At 30.7% G+C, this 21,666-nt stretch overlaps 4 protein-coding genes across 7 annotated transcripts in view; 3 read left to right on the top strand and 1 right to left on the bottom strand.

Moving 5' to 3' along the window:
• Positions 1–6,412, top strand: part of LOC113521344 (CYFIP-related Rac1 interactor A) — a 35,592-nt gene extending 29,180 nt beyond the window's left edge. Inside the window, exon 4 of the mRNA XM_026906866.3 lies at positions 4,661–6,412. Coding sequence (XP_026762667.1) covers positions 4,661–4,925 — 265 coding nt within the window. The 3' untranslated portion in view covers positions 4,926–6,412. The remainder of the gene's footprint in view (positions 1–4,660) is intronic.
• A 124-nt stretch (positions 6,413–6,536) lies between these two features.
• On the bottom strand, positions 6,537–11,158 carry LOC113521347 (nuclear envelope phosphatase-regulatory subunit 1). Its single transcript, XM_026906870.3, has 4 exons — positions 10,948–11,158; positions 10,590–10,661; positions 10,226–10,360; positions 6,537–9,639 (listed from the first exon to the last, which is right to left on the bottom strand). Exons 1-4 carry the CDS (start codon positions 10,973–10,975, stop codon positions 9,494–9,496), a joined length of 381 nt encoding a protein of 126 aa, XP_026762671.1. The 5' UTR covers positions 10,976–11,158; the 3' UTR covers positions 6,537–9,493.
• A 796-nt stretch (positions 11,159–11,954) lies between these two features.
• LOC113521346 (enoyl-CoA delta isomerase 1, mitochondrial-like) lies at positions 11,955–15,596 on the top strand. 2 transcript variants are annotated; one of them, XM_026906869.3, is made up of 5 exons: positions 11,955–12,213; positions 12,381–12,622; positions 13,865–14,011; positions 14,259–14,471; positions 14,712–15,596. In XM_026906869.3, exons 2-5 carry the CDS (start codon positions 12,389–12,391, stop codon positions 14,970–14,972), a joined length of 855 nt encoding a protein of 284 aa, XP_026762670.1. In that variant the 5' UTR covers positions 11,955–12,213; positions 12,381–12,388; the 3' UTR covers positions 14,973–15,596. The 2 variants fall into 2 exon arrangements, with proteins under 2 accessions (XP_026762670.1, XP_031768716.1); XM_031912856.2 differs by having other exon boundaries at positions 11,969–12,178.
• A 685-nt stretch (positions 15,597–16,281) lies between these two features.
• LOC113521345 (enoyl-CoA delta isomerase 1, mitochondrial-like) lies at positions 16,282–20,744 on the top strand. Of its 3 annotated transcripts, none has more exons than XM_026906867.3 (5): positions 16,282–16,421; positions 17,156–17,387; positions 18,474–18,620; positions 19,521–19,733; positions 20,305–20,744. In XM_026906867.3, the coding sequence occupies exons 2-5, from the start codon at positions 17,157–17,159 to the stop codon at positions 20,572–20,574; spliced, it is 861 nt and encodes a 286-aa protein (XP_026762668.2). In that variant the 5' UTR covers positions 16,282–16,421; position 17,156; the 3' UTR covers positions 20,575–20,744. The 3 variants fall into 3 exon arrangements, with proteins under 3 accessions (XP_026762668.2, XP_031768714.2, XP_026762669.2); XM_031912854.2 differs by lacking the exon at positions 16,282–16,421 and adding an exon at positions 17,057–17,075; XM_026906868.3 differs by lacking the exon at positions 16,282–16,421 and having other exon boundaries at positions 17,060–17,387.
• Positions 20,745–21,666: the final 922 nt, after the last annotated feature.

The following is a 21,666-nucleotide window of genomic DNA, read 5'->3' as shown; positions in this document are numbered from 1 at the left end:
ACGAGATACGAATTCATAAACAATGGCGAACGTTTGAAGTCAGCCTCTAAGAATTTAGTCCATATAAACATAGCTAAGTTGCTAACGCATAAATGCATAAATCTCCGATTTCTCATTCTAACCTGTTTTTCAAGCTATATAGACATGTTATAAAGATATAGACGTTCCCGGCAACAAAAGGTTTAAAACAACCTCTCGAAGCAGAACGCTTGCGATATGAGTAATATGGGTGTACACTGATTTGAATGAGCAGTGATGGACTCGGTGCATGCATTACACTCGTATCTCAGTATCCTTGCCACAAGGGCGTATTTATTACATCGAGGGATCGTATGTCAGCCGGCATTCGGGCCGCGATATCAATACTCTGCTCACTCACTATCGGTAACGCAACATTGCGATATATCAACTGTCACTCAAATCTGTATAAATTAGTCGTTTTACATTTGATTGTGAATACAATAGGTAGTTTGGAGTATGTTCAATAACTGTCTTATGATTTAAATTTAATAAATTCGCGTTTGTCTGGCCTGATAATTTGATACAGGGTTTAATTTCAAATTTTGTTTTTCATTCCTGCTGGTTTGGACTTTTGAAATTACAAGGAGTGGCGTCACATTTTAATGTTAGTTTGTTACTAAAAATAGACCGACTTTGTTTTAATATGAAGTTGTATGCCTTACGTATTCGTATGTTTATTCTAATTACTAATTGGTAATACATCAAATACTTGTCATATACTATTTGAATGTATTACTACAGCAGACGATGAATATTTTGCACTCGTCTCTATTTGATCTAAACATTTAGTTAAATACCATTGAATCAACATTTCAAAGACAAAATTAAATGAGATTTATTCGTAAAAAACATAACTGCAGTTTCTTAACTAATATTAATATTATAGTTTTATAAGTGTACAGTAATTGTGGTTTAAGAACTGGGGTCCTAAATAGGTTAATATAATAACCTGTGTTTAGGGGCTACGTCTTTTGTTGTGAGCAACTTAAAAAATTAAACACATATAACACAATGGGTTTTGATTATATAAGTCATAGTGTTACTCAATAACATTAAAACGGTTAAATGGATTTGAATGAGATTATCTACATGTGTATGATTATGAATCTACACGTGTACCAAACACGTGTAAGTTAAATTTGGAATATAGTCCTAACACATATGAAATGCATAGGATCCACGCGGACAAAGCTGCTACAAAACGTAATGAGTGATGACATAAAATTATTAAAAATAAACATTACAGTGTCATACTATTTATTATCCCATTGTAATATTATGTATGGAGACAAAATTATTTCCTCATACTAACGGAAACGTGTATTATATTTAACGAATTCGCCGATACCCACTTCCTGAGATACTGAAAGCTGGTGTCCCATCATAAATTGTTCTTTCGTGTTCACATATACTGTTGTATTTTTTTTTATGAATTATAATGGAATGGTATCCTTGTCTGAGCTAATGGTATACGCTGACGGGGCACAAGTGAGAGATGATAGATGAGAATGAAAAGGCAGGTCAATTAGCCCATCGTGATGAATTGGAATTTAGAACTGCACTTGAAATACAGCACGATAATTTCCAGGGGACCAGGGGGTGATGGACCTGGTTAGGTATATTACTATCCCTTAGTCTCCATTACTAACAATTCCTTCCCCCCACTATGGTACATTACGTTTATACATCTCCAAATGTTCATATTTCTAAGTGATGAACGAACCACCAAAACTAATATACCTACATTGTTTTTATGGTTCGTTCATCTTTTTTTTTATGGGTGAATATGGTATGGTAACCCCGCCTGCGATAGTGGGATACGCTGGCGGAGCACCAGTGAAGGGTGATTGATGAGAATGTAAACAGGCCAGTTAGCCCATCATGATGAATTCATCAAGAATTAACCATGATAGTTTCCAGGAGGAACCGCGAGGAGGTCGACTTGGTTGGGTATATTGCTAGCAATGGGATTCTCAGTCTCCGTTGCTAACAATCCCTTTCCCCCCACGCAACTATAGTTAGCTAGTTATAAACTTTTGTCCAATGTATGTTTAAAAATTTAACTAAGTGTCCCATTCGAATAGCAAAAACCTATTCAGCTGCAATGTTGATAGCATATAGCAACATTGTGACCTATGCATATAGTATTAGTTTTCTAACAACATGGGTTTATGAAATATTTAGTTGTTGCGTGGATGTACTGAATTGCGGTGGTCACGATAATCAAATTACCGCTACTGGAAATGTGCTCATACAATTGGCTATCCCTTAGATAGATGGTGGCAACAGAAAGTGGGAACTTGTAAGGTTTTTTATTATCTCTCGTAAACCTCCCAATAATAATACCTACTAGTTCCATTGCTAACAATATATCTTCTTAGGTCGACCTCCTAGCGGTCCCCCTGGAAACCATAGTGCTGAATTCCATGTGTGTTCATCACAATGGGCTAACTGACCAGTTTTCATCCTCATCTATTGTTCCCCATAGGTGCCCCGCCAGTATGTGCCAATAGCGCAGGCGGGATATTTTAATGGGTGATAATGAAATGGTATTCTATTATCACCCATTCAAAAAAACCTAAACCGGCATTGAGCTCTAACCTATCAGTAAAATACGGACAAAGGTACTAACCATTCAATTTTCAAAAAATAATTTAGCATTTTGATTTCGAGTTTTCCTTGCTAATATATATTTTTTTATTTTATACCATTACATAATGTATCACCCATTGGTTACTTTCATAATATCACATAACAGGTATAGCCTTTTTTAAACAAGAACAGCTGTACCAATGCACGTAAAATAGAACATGTTTCTAATAATATTCACTATAAATAGGTACCATTAGGTACTTAGTTCCACAATTTACGTATGCCCACTGTATTTACTCCACGTATAGGGTCTGGCGACCCGAATAAGCAACCGTACGTAGTTTTATTGTGTCATAAATCTAGTTCGTTGATTGTGTAAACAGTACACACATGCGACCCGCAGGAAATATTTTATTTTCATCCGACTTCAGAAGAGGAGATCCTCAATTCATCCAAATTACATTAGATTTACCCGTGAGAACTTGAAACATATTTTTTTTAGTTTCCATTTCACGAAACAACTTAACTAAAAGTTGTAATGAGATTTTCATTTAGGAACTATCAAGGGCGGGGATTACAGTGTATCCTGTAATCTCTACGTCTATAAACAACAGTTTTCTATAGTCAACTGTTTTCTATCAGGTGGCTTGTAATTTTTAATTTCATAACTTATAATAAACATAATTGTACTTAATTTTTAAACTACCCAGTCGACCAATAGTAGCATAATAATAGTCTCTATAACTGCAAAAATAATTGAATTTCTGTTTTGCCTTTATAAATACATATAATTAATTTAACAAACAGGAAAACTAATAAATAAGTGCTTATTGCGACAGCAAATTATATCAACCACTTTAAATAACAACAATCTATGAGTATATTGTAAAACCATTATCCTTACACTTTATACAGAAAGGACGTATTTTCAACAGTGTAGATGTAAATTACAGAATATAAACTTAAACAAAACATAAGATGTATGAAAAATCAATAAATATTTACATAAAATTTTATATAAATATACTCACTATAAATGTATTTGTGGATCATATCAATATACGCACTAGATTTTATGACAAATCGTTCACTGTATTAACTATTCGCATTTAGAATGAACTACCTGTCTTCACGAGAAAAATAAAATCATTGCCAAAATTTTAAGTTACAAGTAAAAAATTACTATTTAAGAAAGTCATCGACCTCGTAGTACCTGATACAGAATATTAGTATATTTGTCTTATGTATTCATACGTGTGTATTATTTGCATCTATTTATTTAAGTAGGTATATTATAATTATTTTGTTATTATTATATGTAAGTATATTATCATTTATATTATTTATACTACATATATTTAAATTTATCATAAGCACCTTTTTTTAGTTTTATTATTTTTCTGTTACGCCTTGACCAGACAATTTTAACTATCTCACCATCCTATTGTTATCTGGTAGAGATCGCTATTTAGCGATAAGACTGCCCATTGTCGACTCTTTATCTTGCTTTTATATAAATAAATTTTTATAATTTTTTTGTGTACATATTATTTTTATAAACTGTTTCATTCTTTAAAGAGAACAATAGTTTTCATTCATTCATTCCATCTAATGTCAAAACAGTATTTACTGTAGAAAAAAATCCCGCATTGTTTTTATTCCTACTCGCTACCCCTTTTCATTTCTATAATGTAAAAGGCATTTAATATACCATACTATTTCGCCTAACCAGCGTTGAAATAATAAACTATTATAGATAGAGACCAGTGTCTAAAAAGGGATATAATTACTATGATATGTTGATGAATGATGATTCTGGATGCATTTTATTTCTCCATCAGTAAGTACACGAAATGTTAGATAGATAGATAGATAGATACTCTTTATTGTTTCCTCCAAAAGATTACAATAGTAAACTTATTATAAATATAAATAATTACAAGAAATAATCACAATGAGAAAACAATGTTATCGCTAAGAGCGATCTCTTCCAGGCAACCTTTGGATGTTCATACATACTTAACATAAAAATATAATAATCTTACAGAAAACTGGTCGCGCAGTTCAGCCGTGAAGAGACATCGTTGTTGGTGCTACGTGTGATGGTGGGTCTCATAATCCTATACGACTGGGTGCACCCTTCAGGGGCCTTCTGTCGGTCCTCATCAGTCGACGTCAAGGGTTGCGTTAAGTTCCTCCAACAACAGACGCCGGCTAAAGCGGAACCACTGCTGAATGCTCTCCGGTACACTACCAAACATCTAAACCACCAATCAACACCAAAGAACATCAAATCACTGTTGGCGGCGTGAGGACACCACTCCAGCCTTGCATGTTGCTGTGGGGAATGATTCGACAATAATTGATTTGTGGGGATTTCTCATCGGCACGTTATTATTTCGTAGTTGTTTCTTTCGTTTCATTACAGCATAATTCGTCGCGACTCGTGCTAATTTAAGTAGGTATAGTAGCGTCTATTGTATTATTAAAAAGCTTTAAATATAAAAGTGTAATCCACTATAAAAATCAATTTTATTGAAGAAATGATATTAAACTAGTGAGAAATAATACACTGTTAAATGTCTAAACAATATTTTTCAAATTTTCTTTTCTAACATCAATACTTTAAACATTCAAAATTATTATTTGATGAGGCTATTTTGTGTTACAAGTTTTAATAGATTACGAATTAACAAAACATTAGTTATTTTAGTAGAAAATTATTACGTTAATTGTTTGTATATACTTTGATAATTATCTTCAGTTGCTTATATGATATTTGCAATGGTAGATAACGTAAACGTGGACACTAGTAAATGAAATAATTCCACTTTGAATAAAACCGCATCTCGTGATATTAACTTTTTTGAACTCATGTATACAAATTCCAAAAAAATATTGACTACATATTTTCTAAGAAAATATTGAATGGTAGTATAAAAACACGTAATTAAATAGCCACGGGTTTTGCCAAATAGCGCATCTAATAATGAGTGCCGCTGTATACTCGGCTAATTGAAACATGCTTACCAATTATGTTTTGATAAAAAATAACAAGATTATATTGGAAGGCAGGTCGGCTTCGCCTCAAATTATGCTGTAAAATTTATATAGATTATATCCAATTACTTATAATTAATTACCCAATAAATTATAGAAATTGTTAATTCATAATAAATAACATAAAAGAAAGTCGTTATAACAAATATTGATAGGAATGTTGTTATTTTCCTTTTAAATTTAATAATTTACAAGTGTAAGTTTAATTTCCTGTTATAAGTGCGCTTCATTCACTGTGTAATTTTAACGGATAATTTAATCGATTTCTTAGCAAATTCTAAATAATAATATCTATCCTATTTAAAAATTAAAAGAGATATTTTTAAATGTTGTGTAAATAAGCATTAGGCGCACTTGTTTATTTTGTATTGTTGTCGTGAACGCTTTAAAAGCGAACTTTTAATATGGTTGAGAAACTGTCCCCATACCCACCCCACACGTGTGCAAGGTTACTATGTAGGTTTGTACGACACTGAGTCTACCGCAGTTTGTATATTCTGTTTTTTTTTTTACTTGGCATAAACAATAAACTAACTTGACATAACTTTTTATTGAAATAGCTACGAGTATACAATATGAACAAATCGTTAAAATTAATTATAATTAACAAGACACCCCGACTGTCAAGATTTAAACCATAATTATTAATAAAAATAAAAAAAAATTAAGACTGTAATCCTTGAAGGGATAGTCACCTACAGTTATACCAGAGGGAGACTTTGTACAAAAGTCGATTGCTTGGGTAAAAAAAATGGCAGCGCATGGGGGGTATCATGGGCGAAACAGTATAATCTGCTTATGTCCATGGTACTGCTCATGTACTGAATAGCTCTGAATAGCTTGTTTGCCATTCTAAGTTGTATAAAAAAAAAAAAAAAAAAAAGTCACAGATGTTTACCGTTATTCTTGTTATTTTCTTTTAAAGTGATCAATAATAAAAAGATATGCCAAGATTGGCAGCGAATTATTTCAAGTGAGAAAAAAAAAGATTATAATTTAGCTTTTGTATACCTTAAAGTACTAGGAGAAAGCTTAAATTAGATACATTCAATAATGATAAGAATGTTGTATTTAACTATGAACTGCCTTGGAATAATAAACTATTGGTTACCGTAACGCGAGTGTGCAATATTCCTCTATTGTCAAACCTATTTTTACATACAAAATTTGTACTTTAGCTTTAATTCTTAGTCTGTACCGTTATAAATGTAAAAAGGTTGTTGAAATAAGACAACTATCAAAAATATATCTATTGCTAATAATAATAGCGATAGACTTACATGTAAGCCGATTTTTTCCATTGGTCACGTTTTCACATTGATGAATTATTATGAATTTGACCAAAAAGACTGATAAATTTTGAGATGCTAAATTCCACTTTCACTATATTTACCTCTTTATGTAATACTAACTTATTTTGTTATTAAAAGATACGAGTATGTTTATAATTACCATCTTTTCATGAAAACATAAACCTAAGTCACTTTATTTTCTTTTAAATAAACAAATGAGCACAAAAGAAAAAGACAAAACACTTCAATAGTTGAAATAGGTTTATTATGGGTTTACAAATGTTTATCTATAAGGGGTTTTACCTTATGAAGCCCAAGGCATTTTTAACATGACGGAACTGTCAAAACAACGTCAACCTATATTGTAAAGTTGTAAAATGTTATATAAAGTAACGTGTTAGCCATGTTGAATTTATGGATATACCACTGCCTTGATGTTAACTACCTAATTTTTAATGGAATTTATATGTGTTTCTATTGACGATTATGTATAAATTGATATGTAAGATAAATAGGCATACAATGTATTCTTCTAAGTCAAAAAGCAATATCTCATGAAAATAAGTATAAAATTACGTTTTCACACCTACCTATAAACATATCTCTTTCATTTAAAAATTACAATTTTGTGAGTTACTGCTTTTTGTCATAATAGACAATACAGCAGTAATACTTAAGTCATTTATTAATTTAGGATATAGCTATAAATTAATTTAGCCTAAGGGCAAAATAAATTAACATTGATATTAAGTAATTATATTTTTACAGCCGTTTACAGGTACCGTTTGGATCGTTATTTGTATTGGAATTGTCTTCAAATATACAAACATATATATTATAAGTCGCCACTAAAGACGACACTTTGTCCTTCTGTCACTTATTTAAACGCTGTCTAGTACTGCAATACTATAATTATCACTTCAAAATGGTGTTATTTGTAGAAATATAATGTAAATCCAAGACATAGGAACATAGGTTTAGTAAAATGGACAAATTTTTTAATTACAAAAGTATGCTTTTCATTGTGTGGTGAGAGTAATGCAGAAAATAAAAAGCCTTCTAGCTCTATATACTCTATTAATGATAATTAAATATAGATTATCGACGCTCCAATGCTTTATAATTTTTTATGATGTCTACTTTTAAGCCTTCACAATAAAAAGCATCTTTGTAAGACTTTTTTAATGTTTTTAAGAATGGTCATCCATAATTGATATGTACAATTTTATAATCTATCAGAGTATTAATCAAGTCGCTGTTTTATTAATGTTTTTATCCCATATGCCCAATCAAAATTATTTTCCCGTTATATTACATATTAGTGACTCGTTATAAATTATTATATATTACTTAATATATTTATATATAGAGTACAACCATTTTTTATTGTTATAAACACTCGAGCACAAACTTCTCTTCATGTAAGAATTGCATTTAGTAGTAAAAATAGGCATTATAATGCTTGTATTACTTGCACAATCCGCACAAAATGTTTATTATATAATAACTATTGTTGAGATATGTTTATATTGTAATTGTTAATTACAAAGATTGTCTAAGTATTTCCAAATTGCATTTAAGTACTGTGGGGAATTGTTCAAGATAATAAATATATCAGTTTCACAATAAATACTGCCCAAAGTCATAATTTATATTTAATACCTAGGTTTTTAAACTATTCCATTTAAATGATTCCAGATAAATAACTCCATGTCGAGTCTAAACATAGATTGAGAAACGCGAGTAGTATATAGAGATGCAAAAAAGAAAGCTTGTGATTTAGAAATCTCTATTGGATGTTAAATAATATCACTTCTTGGCATTGTGGGTGTTGCAACTATGAAGTTAGAAATAAGAAGCTATGATGTTAAAGTGCACCAGTGTGTTAATACAGAAGAAATTAAGATTTTGTTTCTATACTTCAAATATTATGTTGAAAACGTTAGTAAAATTTTTAGCAAATTTTTATAGGCACAATAGTAAAATCAATAATAAGAAATGCAATTATAATTAACTCAATTGTTATCCTTTAGTATGAGTCAAATGTAGTTCTGTTAATCATTTTAAGTGGTTTGTATGATAAACCTATTTTAGTTATTTTTATTTATTGTATATAATAAACACACCAAAAATTATAAGTAAATAAACTTGGATAGACTTGTAACAGTGTATTTTATTTAATGTCACAATTAAAAAATATCACAGAGAACATAATCACAATCTCATTATACTGTTTTGATAAATTATCTTTAGTTATATACTTAAAGATATTTAAAATTTCATTATATTTATACCATTCTCATATGATACCGCTATAGTCTAAATCTTCCTACCCGTCATGTAACTTGGGACAAGCCAAAGACATTGGACCACTGGTTGTTCCTTACATTGTTATGTCACATCTATATTTATTTGCATATCATTATCAACAATTAATCAGCAATGATAATAATAAAATTCATATTTGGATCCATTTTTTAATCTTATATAATATTTACAAAATGTCTAGTATAAAATGAATAGTAAACTCAAGTATTGGCAGGTCTTGGCTTAAGGATCAACTTGCCAGTCTCATCACATGACATATTGAAATCATTCAGGACTGATCGTGTTCTAGCAGTAATGATACTTGGAGCTATTACTTTTCTGTGCACACCCATCATAAATAGTAATACTGCAAAGGAAAAATAAATTAATGTTAGTTGTGTATTCATGATAATTCTTAATAATATAATTGAAATTAATTCTAAATTTAGTGAATTTTATCATAACATTACTCTCCCTTTGACATATCTTTACATTTTGTGATATGGAGTGGAGGGGCTAACCTATATCTAATATACTAGGACTAATTCTGATAAAACAGATTAGTTTTAGAATAAAATAATTAGTACTTAAATACTTATTTATAAAAAGTAATACTATTTTATTATTACTGACTCATGTTCCAAATTGTATTTATTTCTAGCTAATTATTGCAAAAAAATGTATACAGATTTTCTCATCCTTATAACTTTAGTTCAGTATAGATAATATCTATGCGTGTGTTATGTACAATTTTATAACAAAAATATTGCTGATAGGTGAAGGTAAGTGTGTCAAAATATCTATTAGGTCATTTATATAAAAATATATCCAGTCATTTAGACACAGTTTTAGTTCCATATAAATGTGTTATATTGATCTGTTTTGATAGACAAATTAGTATTGGGACTTATTATATATTACAGACCTTAAAAATAAAAAAAAAATTACCTTACCTAAAAAAGTTGATGTGAATGCAAAAAATGGATGATTCCACAGTGACTGTGTCAGTGACACTACAGGGGTAAGTGGATCTGTAAGCCAATGCCAAGCGGCGATTGCTGTACATACTGACACCACTGCCAGGACAACTGGAACAAGTCACTGATCTTAAAAATTTTGCAACATTCTGTAAATCCTTACTAATGCTATAAATGTCACAATTAATTGTGTGTTACATCTTGGTGGTGAAAAATAAATATACTGTCAAAAGGGATAAATACTTAATAATTTAACGTAAATGGTTATAAAGAACATGATGAATTAGAAAATATTGGACAATGTATATAAATAAAGTTAATGAATGTAAATAATACTCACTTCTCCACCTCATAGTTGCTGGTTGTAAACAACCTATAACCTCTGTCAATCGACGCTCGAAAGCCTTTAAATCTAAAATGTACAAACATATTTATGTTATAATCATGTAATTAACCCTGTATATGAAATTAAGTTGACCTTCTGAACCCGCGGGTTTTTCTAAAAACCCTTCCATAAATGTTAATATCACAAAAAGAACTCTTACAAAATGTAGTTATTAGATTCAATACTTGTTCAGGTTGCAAATCTATCACATAGATTCTATGAAGATAAAGAAAATTAATACTGAGGAAAAAAGAAAACAAGAATATTATTATATACCTTTATAAAAATTATAACGAAATAATGCAAAGCTTACCATCGCAAGCAGTTTGTTCCAGAGACATTTTTATATTTGTTCAATATTTATAATTCTACACTAATAATTAGATTTAAATCAGCAAAATCATTTTTCATAATTTATACTATTATATTAAAAATATTAGCATATTTATTAAAAATTTAATATTTTCTTTCTTCGTTTCACTAGATCGCTTGCCATTAATAAAAAATGACGTTCACTTGACATTTCATTTGACGTCTCGTCGACGTTGAACATTTTTTCTTTTTGTGACCTGGAAGCAAGGTCATCATCATTTCAGTCATTATCCGACCACTGCTAGACAAAAGACTCCCTCATAGATTACCATAAAGAACGGTCCTGAGCCACCTGCATCCATTGACTCCCTATAACTGATTATGAAGCAAGGTCATAATTAGTCTTAATTTGACTTATTACAGATTTTCAAAATGACTTAATCGAAATTGACGCTAGCATAAACATATCTGTTACCGTATGGTCCCGGTATAGAATAGGCCACCCTTTTCTTTTCGTAGGTGTCGTAAGAGGCAACTAAGTAAAATTAATGATCGAAGGATGTCCTCTTAAAACATCTCCAAAGCCTAACTGATGTTACCAATCCGTCTGCCAAGTATGGCAAGTACTGGCAAAATCCTATAAAAGGAAGGCTGTGTAGAAATTAAGTTCAAGAGTGAACAGTTAAAGGTTAATATGATAATAGTGGGGGGAAAGGAATTGTTAGTAATGGAGACTGAGAATCCCATTGCTAGCAATATACCCAAACAGGTCGACCTCCTCGCGGTTCCCTCTGGAAACTATCATGGTTAATTTCTGATGAATTCATCATGATAGGCTAACTGGCCTGTTTACATTCTCATCGATCACCTTTCACTAGTGCTCCGCCAGCGTATCCCGTTAGCGCAGGCGGGGTTACCATTCCATTTGCACCCATCAAAAAAATATGATAATAGTGGACATATCTGGATATATCTATGTTAACGCCAATTTGACAATACCTATATCCATTTGACTTCGACAGATTGACGATTTTGACAAATATTTTGGACAAGTTTTTATTCATTCTAATTGAAATAAATTGATTGGTAGTTAATTGGATCAAAGATTAAGATATTGGTTGTTTTTAAATTAAATATTCCCTGATTTGACATTAAGTCCCCTATATTTGACACATCACACGAAATATTCCTTGATATTTAGTTGGAGTCTTAGCAAAGTCTTAAAGTCCAAGGTTCAATTTAAATCTGTTACTGCAAACTTTACAAAGTAAGTTTTTAAATTAACACCTACTAATTCTAGACTAATTGGTTTACTTATATCAAGTTCTATTTAACTAAGAACAAAATATGTATAATTTGAAGGAATGTTCTGTTTCAGTATATAGCATATGTATATAAAAATAATACATATATATTTAAATGATAATATTTTAGTTTCCAGAATGAATGCCTTGCGACTGTTTATTCGAAATGGCAGACAAATTCGTCCAAATATCAGGCCAATGTCTGCGCAAGCAGGACCTCTGGTGGACTTGTCAGTTGATGATGAAGGCATAGCCACCCTCACAATGCAACGTCCTCCAGTCAACAGCCTCAATTTAGAACTTGTTCAAGAAATAGATAAAGCTCTTGATGAAGCAGCTAAAAATAAGTCAAAAGGAGTGATCTTAACCTCGGTTAGTTTATTTTTCACATTTTATAACTAAACATGGTATACATTCATAACTCTAGTGAGCCACTAGTCTATCAGTCTTTATGATTTTTTTATTGTTTATTATTTATACATAAATAATATTTAGTAGGTGTTCTATTTATTTTAATTTTTATGCTTGTTTAGATAGATAGATATATATACTCTTTATTGTTTTCTCCAAAAGATTACAATAGTAAACTTATAAATATAAACAATTACATACTTACATATACAAATTAATACAGTAATTTATTTGTTGCATAAGTATTTGCTGAAGAGCTCCAAGTATCATCATCTTCCTACATCCCGATAATTATTTGGGGTTGGCATAATATGATTTTATATATATTACAAAAAGATTTGGCCTATAGCTTTACGATTGGCCCCCTGCCTGACATCAACTCTCTTTTGTATATTTATCATAATTAATAAGTAAATAATAGCCAAAGAAAAAATGTCCTATCATTGGCATATTTAAAATTATTTTTCAGGGTGAGCTTGGCCCTTTAAAAAAACATGTATATATACTTGCAGACATGCCTTTGTGAGGCTCCAATCCTGATTGTACCAGACAATTCAAGGGTGGACAAGGCCATGCAACCCACCTGCCCTCCCCCCTTAATATACTTCTGTATCCAATATTCATAAACATTTTAATACCTACTTAATAATTTAATAATTAATAACACTATTTGGGCTACAAAATAATTTGTTTTAAATTAGGTTTATTATACATGTAGTATTAACACTACTTCTTATACCTATATATATAATATTTACCTTTGCCTTTACATGCAGTGCAATTGGAGTATTTTGAAATATCAAGTTATATAAGGTACAAATTTATATTCACCGTTAACAATTTTAATCATGTAATAAGTACATTATTTGGTGTAAACTCTAGATACTGATTGAGATATCACAAAATTTGACTTCTGAAGTGAAGTGGCTTTTTAAGTTCAGTTTTCTTCTGAACCTTTATATAATTGTACTGTTATGTTATGTTTCAGTATACTTTTTTAGATGATCTCTTCATATATAGTATGTGTCATATTGAAATCTATAAAGTTTCAAATGTAACAAATATACAAACTATATGGCCAGTTATTATATTTATTAATAGTACATTCTTATTTAACTGTTAGTATCATGTACCTAGAAAGAAGTAGTGTGGAGAATTATAGTGTTTTACTTTTATAGCATTATACTTTTTTATATTTTTCAGTCATCAAAATCAGTATTTTCGGCAGGATTGGATATTATGGAAATGTATAAGCCCGATCGCAAGAGGGTAGAACTATTTTGGACCTCACTTCAAGGGCTCTGGTTAAAATTGTTTGGATCCAAGTTTGTCACTGCTGCTGCTATAAATGCAAGTATACAATAAAAATAATTAGTATTCATATCACTTAATCTCAGTATACTACTACACTATAATCCGTGTTTTAACTATAAAGATGAATGGAAATATAAGGTGCCCATTATAAAATGTAAGGTTAAAGCACAAATGAGGCTTTTCTTCGTGTATAGTCATGGCTACCTATAGATAAAAATAATTTTACGAAATTGACATTGTCTATGTTCAATGAAGGTTTAAAATCCAAATGTTTTTTATTCAGGGTCATGCGCCAGCTGGTGGATGTCTCCTAGCTATGTCTTGCGAGTACAGAGTAATGGTAAATGGTAAATTTACAACGGGACTCAACGAAACTGCTCTGGGAATTGTTGCACCTAGATGGTTCATGGACACAATGTGTAATACAATATCTAGGAGGCAAGCTGAGGTTGCTCTTACAACCGGTAAAATGTTCACTGTTGAAGAAGCATTAAAGGTAACTATGAAATAATTTTGTAGTAAATATAAAAGACCTATAAGTTTGATATATTTCTGTAAAATTGAAAACAACTGAAGGCATATGCAAGTAAGATCTAATGTGTTACTACTACCTGATCTTATTTATGTCTGTCTTACATAAGTCTCAACAGTCACTACATAAGGCCTGTGTTAACAGGTATCACGTCATAATTAACATTTGATCATATACATATGTTATAAAAATTTTACATTTTAGGTGGGATTAATCGACGAGACAGCTACTGACAAAGCAGATAGTATAGAGAAATGCAAAGAATTTATTGAGAGGTTCGATACAATCCCTCCATTAGCGCGGGCTCTTACCAAACAGAAGATAAGAGGAGACGCTCTTGCTTGGCTACAAAAAAATCGTCAGGCAGATCTCGAAGAGTTCCTAACATTTGTCACCAATCCTAAAGTACAACAGTCACTGGAAATATACTTAGAGATTCTGAAGCAAAAGTCTGCAAAGAAATAATGGTTTCACTATATTCCTGATCATGTTATTATACACCACATTAATGTGTTACATATATTGTTATCCAATATTTACATATTTTTGATTAATTTTCACAATTTGAATTCTACCCAAATGTATCATATTAATAATGTCTTTAACTCTGCGTCATCTACTCTATAACTGAGTAGTATTCGTACTATGGTTACAAGACAACTGATTGATATACTTAAGCATATTTTTAAAAATATTTGCATTATATGCATTGCCCAGTGTTAACTGCTGTCATAAACGCTGCAATGCATCTGTAACTGCGTTATTCGTTTAAGTATGGTTTATACTATAGTTACTAGAGATTATTAAATTTTTATTTGTTGTTAAATAATGTTATTCCATTTATACACGAAAATAAAAATTAAATTATCGCTTCTGATTATTTATTGAGCATTATAATTATATTAAAATCAGGCTGATAAGCTAAGATGCCGGAAAAATATCTTTATACTAACTTTTACCATACAAATTTATAACAAAAATGGTGTGCCTCAAACAAGCTCCATAATTTGAAACTAGTGAAAATGTATGTAGTAAGACTGTGTTATTTAAAAAAAATGTGATTTTATATGAAATACATTTTCAAAAGACTTTTTGCAATTTATTTTTAATACCCAATTCCACATGTTTATGTAAATTTGTTTATCTTTCCACTTCAATTGCTAATTATTTATAAACGAATATCATTTAATATCGACGTAGTATAACCAATTCACGTACTAATTAAACTCTCTACATTCCATCGATATAGTTTTGCAGAAATAATACTAGGGAGGAAAGAAATTGTTAGTAAAGGTTAACTATACTGCCCTTCTAGACAATGGGATACGATATGAATGTATCGATAAATATACATTATTGCTGCATGAGGTAGAACGAGACGGTACAATCAATATTTGATGTACTATACAGTTTCTCATGCAGTAAAGTAAACGTGTCTACCGATAGATTACTTTGCTACTTGTTTGTGTGCATAAATATTTAACAATTACATTTACTGAAAATATGATAATGAAATATTGAATTTCCATTATACATATATAGACGACAACAAAATTATCCATCGAAATTGTAGATCGCGAGGAAAGAGAGTTAGGTACTATAATTTTTTTACAAATAAAATCTATTATACATATATATATATATTTTTTTTCTAAAAAACCGCCCAAACAATAAAAGTCGTGCATACAAATGTGTGCATTTATCCAGATATCGAATCTGCAGCCATCGTAGAAATAAACACGTTATCAAGATCGTCACAAACGTGTTTTATTTACAGTTCAGTAGTCTGACCCCTTACAATGGATTCCATTTTGTACGCTACAAACAATAAAGATAAAGAAAGATAAGAGTTTGAAATTTGATACTTATTACATCACACATATGTTTGTTAAGAGCAGATTCAGATGTACATATGTAAGTACAATTTTGATATAAATATACAACCATTCTTTCGTAATTTCATACGTAGGTAAGCCTATCTAAGAAACTATTGCTAATGTACGTTTCATTTACATAACAATACCTACCATTGTACCTACGACTACATTTATTACGCTAAGCTTACATCCGTCAAAATTACCTGTAGATATTTCCTATTTCTCATTAATTTTTTACGCCATCTATTGCGTAGTACACACAATTATCTTCTAGAGGCCGGAGAATGATTTGCGCCATCTATCGTTTAACTCTATTTGACAATAAACGATTTGGAAAAAATAACAATTTTATCACTTTGGGAGTAGCTAATATATATATGTGTGTATATATATATATATTTCGATTGTGGAAGACATGTGTTCGGACTGTGTGAACGGCACTTTTGGACCGTCCATTAACGTAATAAGGTCTAATAACCGATTAGGAAGAATTTATATTGTTTCAGACTCCTAGTAAATATTACTGTGGATATCAGTCGAGATAACACGAACAACTTCTATTTACTATTAATACACATTTAATATATATCAATAATAATCATTATTATCTCAATTTATCTTTATGATTACTCTTTATAATAACCCAAGATATACCTACCCGCGTATATCACATTTATTACGAGTGTAGTATGTGAGCATCGTTCGATCCGTCTTACACATCAATACTTGTGAAATAAATAAATAAAAAAGTGTTTATTGTATTATTGGCAGAATGTCTCTCTTTCGACAAATATCACGAGTTTATAGAAGCAAACCATGTATGAGATCAATGTCTGTGAATTCGAGTTCCCTGACGGATCTGGCCGTGGATGAAGATGGGATCGCAGTACTAACATTGCAAAGGCCGCCCGTAAACAGTTTGAATGTTGAACTACTGCAGGCGATTATTAATGCATTCGACGATGCAGCCGCTAAGGGTTGTAAAGGAATGATCTTGACTTCGGTAAGTTTATTTAGATATCGATGCCAATTATCATTCTGTGATTTAACTATAAAATTGAATTTTTTATTCATATATCATTATATTTTATACTTATACTAGTTTATTCTTTTATAGTTTTGAATATTTTTTTTTTATGATTCTACCGCATAATTCGGAAAGCAGTTCAGCTGAAAAGAATATGCAACAAATCAAGGATTGTATGATTTTATACCAAATTACCAAATAACAAATATCAAAAATTTAAAATTAAGTTACATGATATTAGAAATGCATACAATTAATAAGTTTTAGAATCTTTTAAGTTTTTTGTTACATAACTAGATGTATATACACCATTAAAAAATTTAAAATTAAATTTACTCAACTTTGGAAAAAGGCTTTAAGTTATGCTGTACACACATAACTTAAAGCTACACTTAAATATTTGCAACCTCTATTTTTACGTATATCTTGGAACGGTAAATAAGTTAAAATTTAATGGCACGCCCATGGTTTAAGCCCATGGGGTACCACTAAGGGATGATAGATGAGGATGAAATTAGATTAGCTGATTATGACGAACTCGGATTTAACCATGATTTTATTATTAAAAGTTTCGTAAATATAAATTATATTTTTATGTAATAACTACAAGATTAACTTACTTGTATTTTAGTCGAGAGAACACGGCGGGTCTAGGCGCGCAATCAGGCCTACGCTCGCATCGCAACCGTTTATGATTAGGAGTCCCGGATGATCCTAAAACTATTCGAGCTTTCTGTTTATTTGGTATTTATTTTTATTTTTCTGCTTAACTTATCTGGTAGCTATTACATTAGAATATTAACCACTGTGGTTTTCAACTTAGTTACCGTTATATCCCCATCGTTTCAATTCTTCCCCCATTCTCCATGTTTTTTTTTAATTGTAAAAAGGTGAAGATGAAGTTAGGTCAGTGGTAATTAATCATAGGCGATCACGTGGAGGTCGACCCGATAGAGTATATTGTTCGCAACAGGGTTATTATAGTTTATTTCTAGCAAACCTTCCTCTTTACCGATGCTATGCATAGATATTTTTTGTAAAATTCTGTTCATTTTGTTTCAGAGCTTACCTACCGTGTTTTCGGCTGGTTTAGATATAAACGAACTATATAAGCCAGAAATGAAAAGGTTAACGTTGTTTTGGAAAACTTTCCATGACATGGCACTGAAGTTCCTGACTTCGGACTTTCCTACAGCTACTGCTATTAATGTAAGTATAGAAGCACATTTAGCACACCTGCAATGCCGTAGGTGTTGTGGGTGACCATGGGCGGCGGTAGTCACTTACCATCAGGTGAGCCGCATGCTCGTTTGCCCCCTGTGTTGTAATAAAAAAAAATAAAAAAATAAAATAAAAATATAGATATAAATATATACTACAAAATCACAATAAATGTTTACGAAGTAGGTACAATAATAATACAGCATGCAGGTACATTCTTATATGTATTAGTCTGTATCGAATTAAAACAAATACTTAAATGATTTGTGGGTAGACGGAACGTTTGACGAAGAGCAAAATAAAAAATAGTTGCGTGTGTTTAATATATTTTGTATAAAATTATTATTTGTAAAATATACTGGTTCTTGTATGTATATATTTTTATTTATTAATTATATAAATTGTAAGTGAAAATGCCGTCTGTTGACTTGCTGTATTATACATATTTTTGTTCTATTTCAATTGTTTATCAATTTTCTTTTTTATAAAAAACTACAATTCTCAATGTATGTAAAAAGGTTAATTTTGAACATACCCCACCTAGGAAAATGTGTGAGAGAATTTAACAAATAAAAAATAAATACTTAAAATAAATTATTATCTTCTACAAGAAATAAAAGTAAACAACAATATTTATACACATAAAATTAATTATCATTTAAGATATCGTGTGTTTTAAAAAAATCAAGCGACAAACACTTGGGTACACAAGCTACAAAACGTCTAAAGCCGAGCTAATTTAGAAATTTCGTTTACTAAATTCACCCAATCGGGAAGCGAATTCGGAACCTCCATAATGCAAAACAACACGACACGAGGTTTGTGAATTTGAAATTGGAATTGAAAAAAAACACGAAAATGTTTATTCATTATAGGTTAATGTTTCAGGGTCACACACCAGCCGGAGGATATGCAGTTGCTATGCTCTCCGAATATAGAGTCACGACGAAAGGTCAATTCACAATTGGTTTTAATGATACTGCACTGGGAATAGTTCCGTCTGCCTGGATCACCGATCTCATGCTCCATACACTTTCTCCACGACGTGGGGAACTGGCCCTGATGGCATCTACAATGTTCTCTCCAAGCGATGCGTTAAAGGTAGGTGGTATAATTATTTGTTAAAATAATTTTAACAAAAATATAGCAATGTATGAAAAGACTGAGTGTCGCAACATAACTCAGTATCATAATTATTTATTTCTTGTTAGATTTGCTGCTATGGATAGGAATTTATTTTGAAATAGTTTGCGCTGCAATTTTACATTACACCGGTTTTTTCCTCATGATACGGAAATGTATGATATCTGTAAAAACAATCTTTACTCCTCTCAAATCAGTGCTTTACTCATATATCTGACCAAAAATTATAAAAAGGAAAGATTTATTTCCTTTTGTAAAGGATAAACTCAAAACATACTTTTTAAAAATTCTTTGACTTATAGAAACCTCAATTTTCAGAGAGTAACATGGGTTGTATTTTTATATACAAAAAATAAAATATTTTACAAATCCTACAAAGATATTTTACAAATCCTACACGAAGCCAGAGGAAACACTAGTGCATTATAATGTGATATACATATTCGAAACAAAACTCGCGTTACGAAAATTCATAATGTAGATTTACTTAGACTTTTATTGTTTTTATTTTTCGTATTTTTTCATACAGGAAGGCCTTGTTGATGACATAGCAGAAGACAAAGCTGGAGCTATAGAGAAATGTAAAGGTTTTATAAATCAATTCAATAATATACCAAAATGGACACATTCTCCATGCCTACAAAAGATAAGAAGAATACCACTGGAGTCACTTTATAAATATTTAAACGAAAATCCTAATGAAGTATTGGATCAAGTTACGAAAAAAGAAACTCAGAATGCATTAGGAGAATATGTTGAAAAATTGAAAAGGAGAAAATTAGAGAGAACTAAGAAGTAGTTATAATACTGTATGTCTACAATTATTTCTAGAATATTATTTTTATCTCTGAAGCAAATTATGTTCTGATTGGAATTATTTATCTAATATGGCAACAAATGTTTATTAGTGTGCCTAACCTAGGTACTCACTTTAAAATTGGCAATAAAAGAATTTGTGTCAGTATAAAATTGTGTTTTTAAGATCACATAACATTGTAACCTATGCAATTCAATATTTTATTTTGTTTGTTCCACGATAATGGGATGTAAATAGACTTTATAAACATCTAAAAGGTATGCAGAGTTCATTATCAGGCATAGTTGATTTATTTGCTGTAAAATTTAAAATTTGGTTTGTAGTACCATTCATTTCGGATCGACTTTTGAATGTCTACAATGTCAGTATTCGTAAAACTGAACCAGTGTCCCATCCTGTATTGTGATGAAGAAACCGACCCAAATGTGTACCCAAATATTTGAATTCGATCAACCATAACAAACATTCAAACATCTTTAGAAACTTTCACATTTAGGCTCTTATAAAATTAGTAGGATACTTAGAATTATCTGATGCTTAAAATGCCCTTACATAATAGGTATAAATTATTAATCAAGACCAATAATTAATGATCAATTAACGCTAATTATTTCTCGTTAAATCAATTTGTGTTCCACATGTTTATGAATAGTTATGCTAGGGTCGTACCTTTTTGTCGATATGATAATGCACGGTGCTGCTGGTTATTTGAATAGATAAAAAGGTTATTTTTTAGTATTTTGTATTTTGATATAATTTTTTACTTGTTTGTTTAATGTAATTTTGGCATACGGTTTTGCTTTTGGCAATATATTGTTCATTCGCTTAAAAATTAACGTGACCGCCGCCATAGATCATTGATGTTTTGGAGTTAAAGCATACGATTTTTCTTTTATTTGTTTGAGAGATAGACGAATTCCCAAAGAGGGTTGACGTCAGGCAGGCGTCCGATCGTAAAACTATAAGCCAAATCTTTTTGTAATATGGATAATAAAAATATTACGCGGACCTCAAATAAATTGGGATAAGGGTAGGAAGATGATGATAGACCAAGACAAAGTTACATCAGGCAGA

The sequence above is a fragment of the Galleria mellonella genome, unplaced genomic scaffold (assembly GCF_026898425.1).
Source record: "Galleria mellonella isolate WM207_F2 unplaced genomic scaffold, CSIRO_AGI_GalMel_v1 utg55, whole genome shotgun sequence".
Taxonomy (NCBI): domain Eukaryota; kingdom Metazoa; phylum Arthropoda; class Insecta; order Lepidoptera; family Pyralidae; genus Galleria; species Galleria mellonella.
This window is presented reverse-complemented; position numbering and strand designations above follow the sequence as displayed.